General features: G+C 32.9%; 1 protein-coding gene across 1 annotated transcript in view; it reads right to left on the reverse strand.

Annotated features, from left to right (window-relative positions):
• Window positions 1–3,128: 3,128 nt before the first annotated feature.
• Window positions 3,129–19,077, reverse strand: part of TRHDE (thyrotropin releasing hormone degrading enzyme) — a 394,124-nt gene continuing 378,175 nt past the window's right edge. Inside the window, exons 16-19 of the mRNA XM_063076143.1 lie at window positions 12,628–12,795; window positions 11,969–12,109; window positions 8,518–8,599; window positions 3,129–3,272 (exon numbers count right to left, since the gene is read on the reverse strand). Coding sequence (XP_062932213.1) covers window positions 3,129–3,272; window positions 8,518–8,599; window positions 11,969–12,109; window positions 12,628–12,795 — 535 coding nt within the window. The remainder of the gene's footprint in view (window positions 3,273–8,517; window positions 8,600–11,968; window positions 12,110–12,627; window positions 12,796–19,077) is intronic.

A 19,077-nucleotide genomic window follows, 5' to 3' on the forward strand; every position in this document is an offset into this window, starting at 1 on the left:
GTTTAACATTGTTCAAATTAGAAACACAGAAGTTAAATAATGTAATTATTGCAAGTATATTTAATCACGTATTTTAATGCTGGTCTAGAATTTAGAAAATATCCAAGTAATGCAATGAATAGAAGTATTTTAAACAAGTATTTATATTTTAGTTGTAGGAAAGCTGTATTGAGAGACTTATTTTATCTGTTCTCAAAGTAATAACTATCTAATTTTAAATAGCTCATGTTGCTACTCTGAGCCTCAGTTTCCTCATCAGAATATTAGGATGAATAAAATGTTCTATGTTTTTGTGAGGAGTCAAATAAAACAGCATGCATAAAAGTTCTTTGAAAATGAAATGCATTTTACAAATACGTAGCATAAATTTAATAACTTTGCAAGATAGTACAGTTATAACATTTGTAAATTGTACTAACACAAAAATCTCAGTCCTCTGATGTAAGTACCCTGGAAATAATATAAACCAAAGTGAGTTTAAGGCCCAGCTAAAGTACATGTTATTGAAACTCAAGAATAGACCTAACATTGTAGATATTAGCCTAAGAGGTTGAGATTGTATATTTTTAAAACTTCAAAGATTAAAAGAAAATTTTAGGGAAAAATGTGTAAAAATGGGGAGACCTTCTTATTTACAAGTCACCTGGAGAATTTTAATACCCAGTGTAGTAAATAATTTAGTCCCTTCTAATCGTAACCAAGTTTTGCTATTGTATATATATCAGTGCAGTGAAATTTGAAGACTAGATGTTGGACACTTTCAACAATTTGTTACTTCATGCATAAATATAATTTGTAAAACAGACAAAGAAGAGAGAAAAAATAAAAACTCTAAGTAGAAAATAGAATTTCATAACTACATTTGACAGAATATGCAAAGAGATATCATTAGTTATTTTATTATTTTGAAAATATTACTTATTTAAACAACTAAAAAAACATTAAAGCCTGATATTTCAACATTGTAAAGGATAAATTATTGAAAATATGTAGAACAAAAATGTCATCTCAATGTCATTGAGACCACTATGCTGTTGAACAAGTATTATATGAGGTATTGAACATTGCACGTAATTATACACTTAGGATTTGATATTGTCGCTAAATCAGTTGTTCAAGGCCACTAAAATACTGAAAGAGGAATACAATTTTTAACAGTGGGGAGGAAGAAAGAATTATAACAGCTCTTCTAACTCAAATCTGGAAATGGCAATTTAACTAAAAAACATGCCACAGTTACTAAGAAATTTTTAGTAATTCACAACATAAAACAAGACATCCACCTCTAAATTTTAATCTTCATTACATGAATTCAATGGTGATATGAGAATAGTGCATGTCTGAGCCCTGCACGGCAGTGTGATATCTATTATTATGTTTCAGAACTTACTCCTCAAGGATTTTGTAAATGTACCATGTAGTAATTGGATTCCATTACTTTTGATAGGTAGGATAACGTTTAGATTTTGTACTAAGCACTACTGTGCCATATTAACTCCACATAGAGTATTTTAAATTCATGTATTTGAATGAAGTGCTAAAAAACTTAGCTATGAGAAATAGGTATTAATTTCTTAAATGATAAAATTCAATTTTAGGTGGTACTTATTCTATGAATTAAGAAATTGCTCCTCTCTTCACAAACCTATAGAAATTCTATGGCTCGGGTTTCTAAAATGTCAATTTTTTTTTCCCGGTATTCAGTGACTATTAGTGTTAGAATATGTTTGTTTCAATGATTTGCAACATTTGGAGCAGTGGAAAACCTCAAAAAACAGGAAGTGGTCCACAAACATTTGGCTTATGTACAGTAGTTATATTGGTATAATGGTAAACTCAAAATATGTTACATTTCAAGCTTTGAGCAATGTTTGGAGAGTTGGCCTACTGGGTGAGAATACCGTCTAAAAACACGTGTGTTACATAACACAGAGCCATGAAAATAGCTATTCAAAATTCCCAGTATCACTTGAGGTGAGGAGCAACACACACAGAAAGACCAACACTGAGAGAATTTTTAACTCTCTGGACCACCAAGTGTAAGATGGGAAAACAAACAAGATGGAAAATAAACACTTTCTCAGCACTGATAATTATTATAAGTTTACACAATTGTTTTATGCATTAAGAAATTTGACCAAAATGATGACAGAATCTATATGCAACACTGCCACTTAGGAGAATTGAGTGGGTAGTTCGTACATTAATTTTGTTTGAATTCATTTTTACATAGTAGAATAAACCATTGTTTAGGAAGTAGATGAAAAATCCATAACAGTTCAGAAGTTTAGTCAGGAAATGGGAAGAACAGTGTTGAGATAAATTCTTTTACGCCTTTTCCAAGTGTCCATAAGTTTATAAAAAGAGATGTTTTCTTTGATTTGAAGAAATTCTTTGCACATGTGCAGTGTACAACATACTATATACATATGCGGCTTCCCTATACATATGCATACACTATCTATATGCCTTTTTAAATGTATACACAATTTTAACTCAAAGATAATGAGTTAGCAACACAGTAATGATTGCCAGACAAGCCAAGTGCTGAAGTAAGTGATATTGATCACTTAAAGGGCTATGTTACCTCTCACACTGCCCAGGACTTAAAATATAATTCCCTTTTTTAGTTTTAGTTTTTTCTTTCATTGCAACACTGATTGTCATAGATAATCTTTGTGCTTTTGCAATAATGCCCATCCTTGATATAACATATATTCACATGAAACATGGGACATTTTAAATAAGCATGCTGGAACACAGGCAGGACCATACATCCATGCACAGAATATTCTGAATATGTTTTTCCAAACTGCAACATCAACATGCACCACTGTCATATTTGGTCCTGTACAGCAAGAAATGTACAGCTGAAGCAATCACGGCTAGTTTCTCTTGTAAGAGTTTCTTTAGAGAAGAATGCCCAGTAGTGAAACAAAAGAGAATGATTGCAACAACAACAAAAAATTCCCCAAAACCAAAAAAAATAAAAAATAAAAAAAATAAAATTCCTCCCACACATTAGTACTGAAAATCTGGCCATTTTCCACGCAGCACATTTTCCTCATTCCACTTAAAGCAGGTCTTCTCACAAAATTCCGAGTTGAACTGTTTGTAAGAGACACATATTAGTGTCTCAGAGCTTTTCCTAACCATTGGAAGAGCTCATCTTGATAAAGCATTTTCCAGCGCACATTGGCTTCAACGGTTTCCACAGCTCGAGAGAAGGAAGCGGCAGCTACCCCATCGTAGTTCTTCATGAAGTTTTTCAGCTGAAAATAGAAATTTTAAAATGGTATATCTCCATGTCTTAAATTCATGTCCAACACATATGAATAAGAATCTTTTTTAAACAATCACTACAGAAGGTACATTTAATATTGTGGAGCGAGCTTGGTAATGAAATGAAGTACAACAGATTGATTGTGCCAATTAGGTGTGATGTAATTGATTTCGGGACAGAAAGGAAAAAAGTGGACATTGTAACCTAAATAGCTCCAAATTCAGCTGCTTGTTTTACAAATACATAGTAAAATAGACATTTAATTTATATTTTCAAAGTAGGTTGATGGGATTGTGCCAAAAACTGATTTTAATCACAAGGCATATTCCAATGTATGAAATTGCCTTAAAAACTGGGTATAACGATATAAAGATTAAGGTTCACTTTTTGCTTGAGGAGAGAAAATTATTCTTCATCTTCTCCAAATAAGCAGTATAGACCTTGACATTCACTGTCTTTGATGTCGAGGGATTACCAAAGTTATTGGGTGGTAGAAAAAAAGGAATAGTGCTATGAATACAGGATGATTAATGACATTGCAATCACCTAGGTAACTAAGTTTAGAAAGCATGAAGGAGGAAGATGATCTCATTTAGCCAGAGAATGTGAGCATTTAAGGTATAATTAATTTTTAAATGTTTTGTCATATTTATTTATTTACGTTGGCAGCTGATCAGTAGGGGGATCCATATCCATGATCTTGGTGTTACCAGTACCATGCTCTCCCAAGTGAGCTAACTGGCCAGCCCTGTCATAATTTTTATTAATATAAGATTTTATTTACAGAGCTCACATACTCTGGGAATACTCAGGGATTTTACTTCAAGATTAAATACTCTCAGTTTTTCTTTCTGTTCGATATGTCTTAAGAAACTGGCAGCCAACAAGCAATTGTGATGCTAATAGACAAAAGTGAAAAATCAACTTGCAACACAGAAACATTATGTGCTGTAATTAGTGTGGGGTGTGATTCATCACATGGTGAGTGCCACATGGAGGAGACACCAGGAGGGAAATGCAGTGTCTCAAGGTTGGCTCAGGGGCAGAGAGAAATGAGGGTGGGGAGTATTTAAAATGCAGTTAATTATACCTTTCTGAATCAATTCAGAAATTAGTTTATAGAAAGCTTGGTGTGATTATGACGGTGTTAACTTTGATTACATGATACTGTTTGGTTTTCTCAAAGTTTACCCTTTAACTTTTCTGTAAAGCCCTGTGCCTGAAGCATTAGCAGTGGGTAACCATATCTCAGAGTGATATCCTTTACACAACTTCAAAATCACTGTGCTTTTATAACAAACATGTAAAATGGCCATTGTATGACAAAGAATTGTTGGTGCTGTCCTTAAAACTGATCTGACAGTTGACCAAATTTACACATATGCAGAAAAAAGGAAGAAGAGAAGGGATTGGAGTTTACTGAGTATCTCCAATATTCCAGGCACTGTGCCTAAGACATATATGTGTGTGTGTACCTATATAAATATATACACACATCAATATATATATATATTTATAAATATGTAGCATATACATATTTATAAAAGGGAAGTCTAGTGGAAGTACTTGAATCATAATTTTTAAATTTAGCTGATGAACAAAATAGTACATTTGCATTTATATATTTATGTTTAAAGTCATTCAGTCTACACCCTTAAAGCAATAAATAATACATTTTGATCATGTTTTGAGTTTTGTGTTTTAATTTATTGCAAAAATATAACAGTATAGTGATATTATTTACATATTATACGTGAATCAGAAAAAAAAATTACATCTCTTCCTTTTAAAATATGTTCTGCATTATTACATTTTTTTCTAGGCGTTGAAAACTCCGGATAGTGATAAATGACACTGTGGCAACTTTAACTCTGTAGAGCATGCTCTTGGCTTCTTTATGAGAGAGCAAGCCAGACTGAACACACAAAGTAAAACTCTTAAGTCCCTTCTTAAAGACAAACTACGGGTTTGAATATGAATGTATTCTTGACACAAGGATAGTAGGTCAGATTATCCTGCAAGAGAACTCTCAGTAGAAAATGTAATTGGTGGGTCTCTTAATCTCTATTTAAGTATACTAAATACTTCCCTTGTGAGCCTGGAGAGCTTGTGGTGACTCTAATGCACCTTGAGAGTAACTTATTCATCAGAACACATCTGGCCCACTTTCCACAGTTACCCTGAATTGATCTTATGCCCCGTCTTCCTTTATAGCTCTGATGGTAAACATGTGGTCACAGCAGTTGTCTAACTGGTCCTAGAGCATGATCACAGTGCCTTACAGACCCCTGCCTCACTTTAGAGGGCATGTGGTAGATGGAAAGCATTTAGCATTCCAGTTTGCTTATTTCTTCAGCTCTTTGGTAGGTTTTCTGCTACCATTGGTTTTTTAATTGCATTTCCCAAATATTCACACCGTATTATGCTTTTATTTTAAAATGTTGGCAGTTTAGACACTTTTATGAAAAAACATTTAGTAAAATGTCAGTGCAGTGTTGTTTGTGCTCCATGATCTTCTTAGTATAAAATTTCTAGGCATGTTTGTTAATTTCTCTATTAAAAAACATTTTAGCATTTAAAGAAATCCTCTTATTTCACAGTTCCCCAGACATGAACATCATAAAATAAATTATTTTTAGAGTAAATTTGAAAACATAAAATACTCTTAGGAACTATATAAATGAATAGAATTAGCTACTGCCTTATTATGAGGTTTATATCTTCAACATTAAAAGTATAAATGGGATGTCTGTGATGCCCAGGATCTATGTTACTCTACTATGATGTTGTCTATTAGGTTCAAGAAACAGGAAAACAGATGCATGAAAGAATTGATTCATGAACACTAGTGTGGAAGAAAATGGCAAAGGCTTCTGAAATTCCATGAGATTTTGTCTCCATTAGTTTAAAATTAAGGAAATGATGGATCTTCTCATGGAGAAATACTGTTCAAATTGCTAGAGCCATATAATTAAAAGGAAACTCTAATGTTTTGGTACCAGAATATAGATTCTGGGAAGGGATCATGGAACAATATGTTTTTCTATTGATTGCCCCTGAAGGATCATTAAAATCTCTAATGAATTTTCAGAATTCATAAAGATGCTAATTCCTTTTTGATCTATAAACCCTTGGAAAAAAGAATATGCCATATGCAAAGGGAGCTCATGGGTGTTCTGCTTATGAGGCTCATGGGTTATGGGAGAATGCGACTGGATTTTCATGGATTTTCTATTTAAGAGGATGTGTTATTGTCAGTACAAACTAAACCCCTCATTGCACCTGAGTGGTCCTGAATCCTATAGAAGATGGTTAAAAGATGAAAGTATGAAAAAGCCCCAGGCAGCAGCTGTTAAACTACAAAGTAAGAGCAAGTAACTCTATGGTGAAGAGATTCATCACTCATTCTACTGGGGGCCTGGACTGTGAGATTAACTGCTTTGTAGATAATAGTATAAAAGCACAATTTAGTTTTGCACGTTTTGTGATAGAGACACAAAATGACAATTAAATAAAGTGTAAAAACTAAATATATAAATTAAATATGTAAAACAAAATGATCAGTAAGTGATAAAATCAGTTAAGTGTTTGTTTAAAATGTTTTATTAAATGGCCTAGCTACTACTGAATCAAAGAAAGTAAAAAAGAAAAACAGAGTTAGAGAAAGAGAGAAGTAGGAAGAAGAGAGAGGGAACAGGAGGGAGGTGGGGAGGAGAGGGGATACATGAGGAGAAAAGAGGAGAGAAGAGGGGAGAATGAAGGGTGTGAAAAGGAAGGAAGAGGAGAGGGCAAGGGAGAAAGATCTTTCATTTCTGTGTTCATTTCAGTGGCTGCACAGGTTGTGACTAAATGAGTCATTCATTCTCAGATCATTGAATGTAAAATCATGAATTTAAAGGTACTTCATTTAAATACAGAGAAAATTGGAAGCAATCATTAATTTAATTGCTCTTTCTGTTTCCTATGGATATGTGAAAGTCCTTTCTATTTAGCTTCCTTTTAAAACAATACAGTGAAAAATATTCTGGAGCTTCCAAAACTAAATCCTTCAAGGTTGGGAACACTCATAGCAGGGATAAAGACTGAATTTCAAATCATTGCAATCAGAGACATAGCTTAGCTCATGGTGTGAAAGAATCTAAGTTAGTGCATGGGGGATGATGTTAGAAAACTGGGAAGTATTAAAAGATACAAGTATTAAGGATAGTGCCAAGGTTGATGCTTCTAGGAGAATGCTGCTCAATGTGATTATCTCTGAGTTACCTCATTAGACATCCCATCAGTGAAAACTGAAGAAACCATGATTCTCAATGCCAAACATCAGCTATATATCACAACAGAGAAAAGCAGCAGAGGAAAGGGCAATAGATGTTTAAAGCCTGCTTCACTGTAATCAATTAAAATAATTTATATTTTGTTCTTTTTTCCTATCTACTTACTCCCTCCCCATTTCACATTCCTTTTTAATAGAGATATGAGTTAATGGTAAGACAAAGCAAAATAAAGCAAAGCAAAACAAACAGAAGCCCCCCCTCCACTCCCCCCACCACCTAACTAGCTGGTTTAAATTTCCAGATAAACAAACCAGAAGAAAAAGAAAATGTTAGATATTCCACAACCTGGACACTAGTCCTTAAAAGATCAGGTTTATTTTCATTAATGAAATTCATTTGTGATTGTACCAAGCAGAGTTTTAAAACAAACTATTAACCTCAATATGTATTGCTAAATATGCTCCTTTTCTGACATATGAGTTCATTCCCTTTAACAGGCTAGATAGCATGAGGCATTATTATCATGTCCAATTATTCATTGTCTGTATAGGACTGACCACAAAGCAGTGAGATGCATGCTCTCTACATCAATACCAACCTTAGTTCTTTATACAAATACTGAGGATACAAAATCAGGATGGTTTTGTTATTTAATGGATTATAAACTGGGTTTACAGAATTATCCGACGAGTAGCTGATTGGATCAAATATATCTGGAGTAAATTTTGGATCCTTAGATTTGGAAATCATTACATTCAAATACTTTCTGTAGACATTCAATGTTTAATATATTAGAAATAACTTTGCAAATAATTAACTGAATAATGTCTTTAACATGTAAGGATATGAGTGTATGTGTAAAAGAAATGGGTATGAATCTGCTGGAAAGAAATGGTTGAAGTAAAAGTATAATATGTATATATAAAAGAAAAAAATTAGAATTCATCTTAAAATATTTACCTCTTTGAGTTCACCTTCAGTATTAAGAAATTCTGTAACTCCACTGATAAGTTTGGAATTCATAAACAATGCTTCTCCATACCTGAAAAGATTTTTTTTTAAAAAGGTCTTAATGTTAATACAGGTAGTGATGTAAGAAATATTACTATAAAGATTTTTTAGAGTCCTTCTCAACTGTTCCATTTGACCATTGTTGTCAGAGATTGCCAGATCTCCGGCATTCCAGTCATTTCTCTATGGAGTCAGGGAGGTGCATAAAGTTACGGCTATGGGATACCACCAGATCCAACCTGATTTGGCTCATAGTGTCTCATAGAAGTCTAAGTTGCAGCAATTTTTTTTAAAGGGGGGACCTCTAAAAGTGGATTTAGGAATTACTATATTTCTTAGCCAAGGCCTGAGAAAAACCTATTTGAAAACTTTCAACTATAATCTAGCTCATTATAACAGAAAAGGATCCCAACAAAGGAAAGAAGACTGCAAGACCAACTTGGCCATAATCAGTATGTTGTACAGATCCTGATCAGTCTGGTCAGTCATATTAATTATAGGCATTTTCCTATTTCATTTTTAGAAACTGAGCAAACTTTCTCAAAAATGCTCCCCCAAATATAAGGTTTTTTTAAAAGGTGGATATTAAAATAAAATATTTAGTTGTTCATTTGGATCACATAATCCTTGTACCAAAAACACAGTTACTTGACTTATGACTCAAGGCAAAGAACAATTTGTGTCAGTGAGTTGGAAAGAATTCTCATTTGACAGATTTGTCTCTACTATGCAAGATATACCTATCGCAGGCTATCATACTCTTGAACTAAGATAAGAACACTAAAAATAATACTGGGTTTTTGGAAGCGAAGGTCCAGCACCATTACAATGGGTTGTTCAATGCTGCCCTAACTTGTGGGAGCTTATTAGTTTTGCTTTTGGAGAACTTAGTTTTCTCATCAGTGAAATGAGGGGGCTGAACTGGATGGCCACCATGATTTGTTGTAATTCTAGCATTGAACTATTGCATGGAAAAGTTAGCTAAGAAAAACAAATAAATGGGAATTCAATAATAATAAAAGTGATCATTAGTAATCAGTAAGTGGTTACAGAAATAGCCTACTATTCAGGAAAAAATAATTCTTTTTCTAAGGAAGTGTCAACTGTTTTTACTTATATTGTCATATGAAGATGAATAAGGCACAGTCCCTTCCTTCAAGGTATTATATTATCTAGTTGAAGAGCGAGACATGTAAATGGATAATTTCCATTTAATGCGGGTCAATATGGTGATGATGCAATTATACTCATACACTGTGCCCAGAGAAGGTCTTTTTAGCTGTGCGGTCTTGGGAATGGCTTCTGGGAGATGATGGCATCTAGCTTGAGTAAGGAGTAGTTCTGAGCTGCAGGGAAGAAAGTAATTTTAGCTAGAACACCAGCATAAAAAAGGCAAGGAAGTGTGAAACAACATGGTGTCTGCAGATGACTTCAAGCAGTTTGGTACTAAGAGGGCATAAATTCTGAGGCTGGAGATAGAAGAACAAGAGGCTGGGGAGTTATGTGGAGGACATATTAAAGAGCTTTAGATTTTAAGTGTGGCACAGAACCTCTGAAACTTTTACAGTGGAGAAATACCACATTTTCTTTTCAGAAACATTCTTGAGACAAAGGGAAGAGGCTGATGTGTGTGTATAGTGGTACATAAAGCATATGTATGAGTATAATTACAGACACAGGAAGACAGAAAGCTATTGTAAGAATGCTAGCGAGAGTAAGAACATGCACTAAGGAAGTGGTTGCAGGAAAAGAGAGGAAGAATTTTTTTAAAATAGAAATTGTTAAATTGACAAGACCGCAGGCCTAATTGTCATATATGGAAAGGGAAAAGGGGAAGCCTATGTAAACATCCAGGTGTCTGGCTTGAGCAATTGGTGGAAGATGATAAGATTTACTGAGAAAAGGAAGACAAGGGGGAAATGATGAATTTAGCTTTTGAGGCACACTACAATAGGGAACCTCAATGGGCAATTGTCTATCACAGGGTGAAGCTTAGGTGAAATGTCTGAGTTAGAAATATAGGTTTGGGAGTGATCAAAACCATGAGAGTGGCAACTAAAACCAGGAAGAACTTACGGAATGAGAAGAAAAGAGTACCTTGGACAGGATCCCCATGAATTCCAGCATTCAAGAATTCACATAGGAGTAGGAGCAGATGAGGAAGACACTCTTTATTTGTCAAGATAAATGCTACTGTAGCTATAGATATACTGAAATCTCGACCTTTCTACCTTTGGGATAGAGATCATGTATTCTCAGTGAGACAAAATAGGAATACCAGGAACCAACATTTGGTAGGCAATAAATGATATATGCCTATATATGCATTCACTGAACTCTGATCTACAAGACCATTCCCTAAATAAACTTTTTGTATTGGTAGACATTTGATGTTCTTTAAAATAAATGCTTATACATATTAATTTCACCTTAAGTGTCTGACTAACTCACTCTACTATATGTATGACAGCAAAGAAGGCTCAATCTTCCAATCATTCCAAGTTCTAAACTGAAAATATAAAAAAGTCAATGTGTCTTATAGGACTATTAATGCTTTTTGACAGTGAAATATCTGTAGATAAAAATGTGTTTTAACATGACACATCCATTTCAATTAAATTCATTAGACCAGAGAAACTGATAAAGGTGTGTTTAAAAATAATAAAGTTTATATATCAGAGACAGAATAGTAGGTCTGCTGACTATCTGGGAATATTTAAGTTTGCAGCATTTACCTGCACTATAATAAATTTAATTTTAAAATACTGTAGAGAATATCAGAGTAATAAATTAGCATTTATTATAATATATTTAAATACATAGTGAATTTTTTTTTAAATTGAGGCTAAAGAATTCTCATCATAATACAAGATGTCCTGGGAATGAATTCTACTGTAACTGGAATAACACAATGATTCAGTTGATTAATGTTCCCTCTGTACATCAGAGTTTTATTTCAGGTGTTTTCTGATATTTATATTTAAAGGAAATTTAAAATAATTCTACAGAAGTAATTGAAGTTGTTTAAATATAGTACCATTATATCTGACTTTTAAATCATTTTTTCTATAACACATTCAGGATACAGGATTTTTGATATGATTTCTTCAACTTTGGACCATCTGATAGAATTTCCAGGAAAGTTGCTCTGCCAAACCTTTTGCACTCCCCACATTTCCAAATATAATTAATTAAGTTTATCAATATTTAATAAATAAATAACGTTATAGAATTGTTAAAATAATTCTGAGTTTTACAGAACTGGCAGCACCCCTCTTGGCTGGCTATTTTAAAATCTAATCCTATTATTTGGATCTTAGCTGTAACACAAAACTTGGGCCTTTTATCCTCGGCTTTAATTTACTCATTCAAGTATGAATGATTGAATTCTTATTTTTACCTGGTATTTAATATCTTCCATTTATCTCTGAAAAACTTCCAGGCAAGGTCTCGGCCATGTGGGTTTCGAGCTACATGGATTATGACATCAATTGCATCTTGATCCAGCACCACTTCAGAATTCAGTGACAGATTTAGAAGCCTTTAAAAATAGAATTGTGGAGAAATTTTTAGTCCAAGAACTTCAAAATTTTCATAATCTTACTAAAATCACATGATCTAGTTTGTCATATTATTCAAAAGAGTAGTATAGTGCAAACTTTACTAATACAAATTTATCAATAAAACAAATTTATGTTTATAAAAGAAGATCGAACATGGTATTTAAATTAAGTTACATTAATTAAACTCTAAAAAATCTTGTGGATGGAGAAATCACTATTCTGGTTTGATAGTGCAAACTCCCTTTCATAATTCTTTATAGAAAACCCTTTTATAATAAAATATTTTCTTATCATATATACAAATTCTATAAAATAATTAATCAACAAAGATATAATCTTTGAAGTCAAGTAGCTTTAGTCATGTTAACATGGCAGATTTCCTTATCTTTTAGAATAACTATCATATATTCAAGGAGATAAAAGCAACTTCAGAGCAGTTTGATTAACAGAAAATACCTTCATTACACAAATAAATTTGGGAAATTAATTGACCTACCTATTTAATAAATTCCTGTCGTCACTGCAAGTTAATGCTTCCAGTAGTATTTTCTTCTCAGAAACTGCTGTGGTAGAATGGAATTTCATCCATATGAATTCCCAGACATCCTCATCAAGTAGTGACACTCCTGTACAGTAGACTATGTCTCTAACATTTAGTGGTATTCTAAAGAAGAAACCCATGGTGGTTTTCTGTTAATTAAAAGCTTCATAGTATTGTATATAAAAACAGATGTTGCTTTACTACAGTCAGTTTTGAAAAAGATTTTGTTAATGAGATTTTACCTGAAAGGGAATGATACTATACAGTAATAATGTTCAGAAATACTGATGACTGAACGAATAAAATGATGTTTTATTCAAAGGTAGTTTTGAATACAGTTTTTGTTTCCACTCCTGAAACTACATTTAAATAATAAGAGTAACATAAAGACTTTAAATGCCAATAAAAACAAGGCACTTTACATTTTCACCAATATTGATATACTTACTATCCAAAGATTTTGATCTAATAATTGGTAGACCCAAGAGTGACAAGAAAGCCCTGGTTGAAAAGATTAACTTGGAGAAAACAGACACATTTTCTTCTAATTCTTAAATAACTTTTTCTAAAAGTAATTTTCTCAAGCAGCTCTCCAAATTCTGGAACCTAGAAGATTATAAATATAGGTGATAAACAGAAAACAAAACATAAGTAGCAAATTATGAGAAAGTAGAAAATTCTATTTCCTATGTTTATTAAAATGACTATTGAAAATATACCACAATTTGACTTTGACTCCAAAACGTAATATTTCATCGGGAGACTGTTAGTGAATTTAATTAGGCTTGGCTATTCATAAGTTGTAAATTTTCAGGTCTACTTTGCCATAGCAATTTTTTAATTTTACTAAATATTGTTCCTTTAAGTTTCAGTATATAGCCCACATTTGCTGACTTTTAAAAATATTTCTCTAAAGAATACTCCAATACTTTTAAAAAAGGTTTACTAATAAAATTCTGCTTTTGGTGATATTCATTGATCTATTATTAAATTTATCATTGATAATTTGGCTATAATGTGACTAATAATTACAAACTGCTTTCTCTGAATATTAAAAAGAAAAAATACCTTCTAAAGAGTTAGGACCTTGATGATTAAAACATTGCTATACTTAAAGGAGTATTTGGAAAATAGGAAGATGTGTCTGAATGACTACCAATAAGATGATCTGAATCTCATTTCATTAAACTGCTAAGTAGGGCTACAATCAAGATATTGCGGCATTAAACCAGATGTGTGGAATTGTAAGAGGTAACATACAAAATTCACGGTTCCCAGAAAAGATTAAACCTATACTATTCTGTCTTTCCTTCAAATAAAGTATTTGGAGAATAGTTACTTTAACTTTACTAACTGAGGCCCTTTTTCTTTTTGATATTAGAAGTCAAGCATTTTACTTGTTCGTTCGATTTGTTTTAAAGAAACAAAAGGAATACAAACATAGACTAAACTATCCAAGAGCATCACATCTTTCAATTGTTTTCCATCTCACCCCTGGACCCCTCTGTAAAAATTACCCGCAAAAGCCCTCCTAATGGTTGGTGGCAGCTTCTTCTCCCTGCTATGTTTATGATCATTTTGCCACAGGGCACGGTTGAAAGCACTGAGAAAAGCATTGCCGCCACATTTTGAAGAATGTGTTCAATCCTGGTCGATACCACATGAGATTACAGAGACGCCTCCATTTTTACTAACCTCTGTAAGAAAGTTAGGAGATCTGGTCTTTCTCTAAATCAACAGCAATAAAAGAAAGCAAGTCTTTCCCTTCATATATTATTGGCTACAGAGCATGACACTGCATTATGGTGTGACTTTGGCCGAGAGATTAATATAAAAATTTGTAAAAAAAAAAAAATCTTCTGAAATCACTAGTTCATCAGTCACTGCACATTTTTTTTAATATTGGATGGGATAATAACAGCTTACTTTCTAAGAGAAATTTTTGAAGTTGTTAATATACCAAAGAGAGTATATGGAGGGAGCCCATTAAGTTAAGTTTGTTATCACCTACGGAACCAGTCTCCAATATCAGCAGTTTCAAGTAGAAAAGGTTTATAGAAATATAGAAAAAGAACAAAAATAAAGCAGAAGATAATAAAATATGTTCCCTGGAAAGTACTTGAGTGCCACGTGCAATAGTCACCAGCAAAAGTCCATATATTTGTTATCCAGTAGCTGATATTGTCTGATGCTAAACTGTGTAAGACACACATACAAATGAATAAATGGTTTGGCCAGTCCAAAGCCCTGGACACTGGCTAAAGGAGCATCAGAGGTAGAAAAGAACATTTTTGTGCAATACTGTATTCCATGTTACATGTCTTATTTTAGTCTATGTCATACAATCTGTATTATTTTATTACTATTAATATCGCATCTGTATAATGCTGTATTATCGACTTATTTTTGCAGCTGAAGAAACTCTCTTCTGAGAGGATATTTTGTACTATAAAAAACTATATATTAAGTAGAGAATGATCTGTACATAAAGTCTTTCCTATTTATTTTTCAGCTTAGAGAATGCTAATGACAAAAGCAAGATATACTGAGTTCTATTAGTAGTCATTATTAGATAATTGTCACTTCCTTCTGCTTTTTGTTGTTCAATATGATAGATCCTGATTTTGATTCTTTTGGATAAATATCCACAAATGGGATTGCTGGATCATATGCTAATTCTATTTTTAATTTATTAAGGAACCTCCATACTGTTTTCCACAGAAGCTGCGCCATTTTGTATTCCCATGACAGTGTGTAAGGGTTCCAATTTCTCCACATTCTAGACAACACTTGTGTGTTTTTTTTTGTCTTTTTGTTTTTTGATAAAAGCCATCCTGAAATCTCACTGATATACAGTTTGCAAATATTTCTTCCTATTCTGTAGGTTGACTTTTCACTCTGTTGATTGTTTCCTTTGCTGTGCAGAAGCTTTTTAGATTAATGTATTTCCACTTCTTTATTTTAGTTTATGTTGCCTGTGCTGTTGATGTCATATCCATGAAATAATTGCCAAGACCAATGTCGTGAAGCTTTCTCTTATCTTTTTTTAGGACTTTACAGTTTCAGGTTGTATATTTAAGTCTTTAATTCCCTTTGGGTTGATTTTGTATGTGGTATAAGAGTCCAATTTCATTCTTTTGCATGTAGATATACAGTTTTCCCAGCCCCATTTGTTGAAGAGCCAATTTTTCCCCTATTGTATGCTATTGGCACCATTGTCAAAGAGCAGTTGACAATGTATACATGAATTTACTCCTGGGCTCTGCATTCTTCTACATTGGTCTGTATGTCTGTCTTTATGTCAGAACCATACTATTTAACTACTGTAGCTTTGTAATATATTTTGAAATAAAGAAGTGTGATGCCTCCAGCATCACTCTTCTTTCTCAAGATTGGTTTGGCTATTTGTGGTCTTTTCTGGTTCCATATGAATTGTAGAATTATTTTTCCATTTCTGTAAAATATGCCATTGGGATTTTGATAGGCATTGAATTAAATCTGTAGATCACTTTGGTCATATTTAAATTTTAAAAATCTTAATTCTTCTAATCCATGAACATGGGATATCTTTCTATTTGTGTGCTCTTTAATTTTTTTCATTAATATTTTATAGACTTCAGTGTACAAGTCTTTCACCTCCTTAGTTAAGTTTAATTCTAAGTATTTTATTCTTTTTGTTGCTCTTATAAATGTGATTGCTTTCCTGATTTCTCTTCAGATAGTTTGTTAGTGTATAAAAACTTTACTAATTTTTGTATGTTGATTTTGTATCCTGCCACTTCACTAAATTCCTTTATCAGTTCTAACAGGTTTTTTGGTGGGGTCTTTAGGCATTTCTAAATATAAGATCACATCATCTATAAACAAGGACAATTTTACTTCTTCCTTTCCAATTAGGATGGCTTTTATTTCCTTTTCGTTTCTAATTTCTCTGGCTAGGATTTTCACTACTATGTTAAATTCAAGTGGTGAGAGTCTGCACGCTTGTGTTGTCCCTGACTTTTAGAGGAAAAGCTTTCAGTTTTTCATCACTGAGTATGTTTTAAACTGTAGTCTGTCATATATGGCCTTTATTATTTTGAGGTACTTTCCTTCTATTCCTTATTTATTGAGAGTTTTTATCATGAAAGGATGTTGAATCATTTCAAATGTTTTTCTTCTGTATATATTGTGATGATCATATGATTTTTATCCTTTATTCTGGGAATGTGGTGAACAACATTAGTTGATATTGGTATGCTGAACCTTCCTTACATCCCAGAGATCATGGTCATGGGGTATTATCCTTTCAATGTACCATTAAATTCAGTTTGCTTGTATTTTGTTGAGGATTTTTGCATCGATGTTTTTTAGGAATACTTGCTTGTAGTTTTCTTTTTTTCTTTTTTTTTTTTTTTAATTGTAGTTTTCTTCTCTTCTGGTGCCTTTGCCTGGTTTTGGTATCAGGGTAATTTCTTAAAACTAATGAAAACAAAGACATCATGCCAAAACCTGTGGTATACTGCAATAGCAGCACTAAGAGAGAAGTTTATTGCAATAAACACCTACATCAAAAGAATATAAAGACTTCAAATAAACAATCTAATGCTATACTGCAAAGAACTAAAAAAACAAGAACAATTTAATCCCAAAATTAGTAGACAGAAAGAAATAAAGTTCAGAGCAGAAATAAATGAAATAGAGATCCCCTGAAAAATACAAAAAAATGAAATAAAAAGTTGATTTTTGAGAAGATAAACTAAATAGACAAAGCATTAGGTAGGCTAACTAAAAAAGAAGACCCAAATAACAATAAATAGAGATGAAAAAGGAGACATTGCAACCAATACCATGGAAATACAAAGAATCATTAGAAACTATTATAAACAACTATACACCAAAAAATTTGAAAACCTAGAGGAAATGTATAAATTTCTGGACACACACAAACTACCAAGACTGAACCAAGAAGACACAGAAAACCTGAGCAGACTAATAACAATCAAAGAGATTGAAGCTGTAATCAGCAGTCTCCCAACAAAGAAAAACCCAGGATGGCTTTACTGCTGAATTCTACCAAACTTTTAATGAAGAATTAATACCAATTTTCTTCAAACTATTCCAAAAAATTGAAACAGAGGCTACTCTCACAAACTCATTCTATGAGGCCAGCTTTACCCTAATACCAAAACCAGACAAAGATAGCAACAAGAAAAGAAAACCATAGGCCATTATCTCTGATGAACACAGATACAAAAATCTTCAACAAAATATTAGTAATCAGAACACAGCATCACATCTAAAGAATTATACACCATGATCAAGTAGGTTTCATGCCAGAGATGTAAGGATGGTTCAACATACACAAGTCAATAAATGTGATACACCACCACAACAAAATCAGGACAAAAACCATATGATTATCTCAATAGATGTAGAAAAAGCATCTGACAAAATTTAGTATCACTTCATGATAAAGACTCTTGGCATTCCCACTGCCAATATCATCCTGAACAGGAACAAGGCAAGGATACGCACTCTCACCACTCCTATTTAATATAGTATTGGATATACCAGCCAGAGCAATCAGGCAAAAGAAAGAAATAGAAACTCTTAGGGCTGATAAAAGATTTAAGTAAAATTGCAGGATACAATATAAATGAACACAGCTCAGTAGCATTTTAATAACTCCAATAATGAACTTGCAGAAAAAGAAATCAAGAAACATGCCCACTTACAATAGTCACTAAACAAATTAAACGTCTAAGAATCAATTTAACAAAGGAGATGAAGAACTCTACAATGAGAACTACAAATCACTGCTGAAATTATTAAAGAGGTCACTAAAAGATGGAAAGACAATCCATGCTCTTGGATTGGAAGAATTGTGAAAATGTCCATACTACCCAAAGTGATCTGCAGGTTCAATGCAATCCCATCAGAATACCAATGAGATTCTTCACAGAAATGGAGAAAAGAAAACGCTAACATTCATATGGAACAACAAAAGACCCTGATAGCCAAAGCAATCCTGAGAAAAATGAATAAATAAATAAATAAACCTGGAAGGCATAAATACTACCTGACTTCAAATTATACTACAAAGCTATAGTAATGAAACCAGCATGGTACTGGCATAAAAACGGACATTCAGACTAATGGAACAGAATAGAGAACCCAGAAATCAACCCACTTACTTATAGTCAACTGATGTTTGACAATGAAAACAAGAACATACATTGGAGAAAAGACTGCCTCTTCAGTAATTGCTGCTGGGAAAACTGGACATCCATATGTAGAAGAATGAAACCAGATCCATACCTCTTGCCACATACCAAAATCAACTCAAAATGGATTAAAGACTTAAAATAAGACCTGTAACTATAAAACTCCTAAAAGAAAACATAGGGGAAACATTTCAGGAAG

Source organism: Cynocephalus volans, chromosome 12 (genome assembly GCF_027409185.1).
Source record: "Cynocephalus volans isolate mCynVol1 chromosome 12, mCynVol1.pri, whole genome shotgun sequence".
In the NCBI taxonomy this organism is placed as follows: Eukaryota; Metazoa; Chordata; class Mammalia; order Dermoptera; family Cynocephalidae; genus Cynocephalus; species Cynocephalus volans.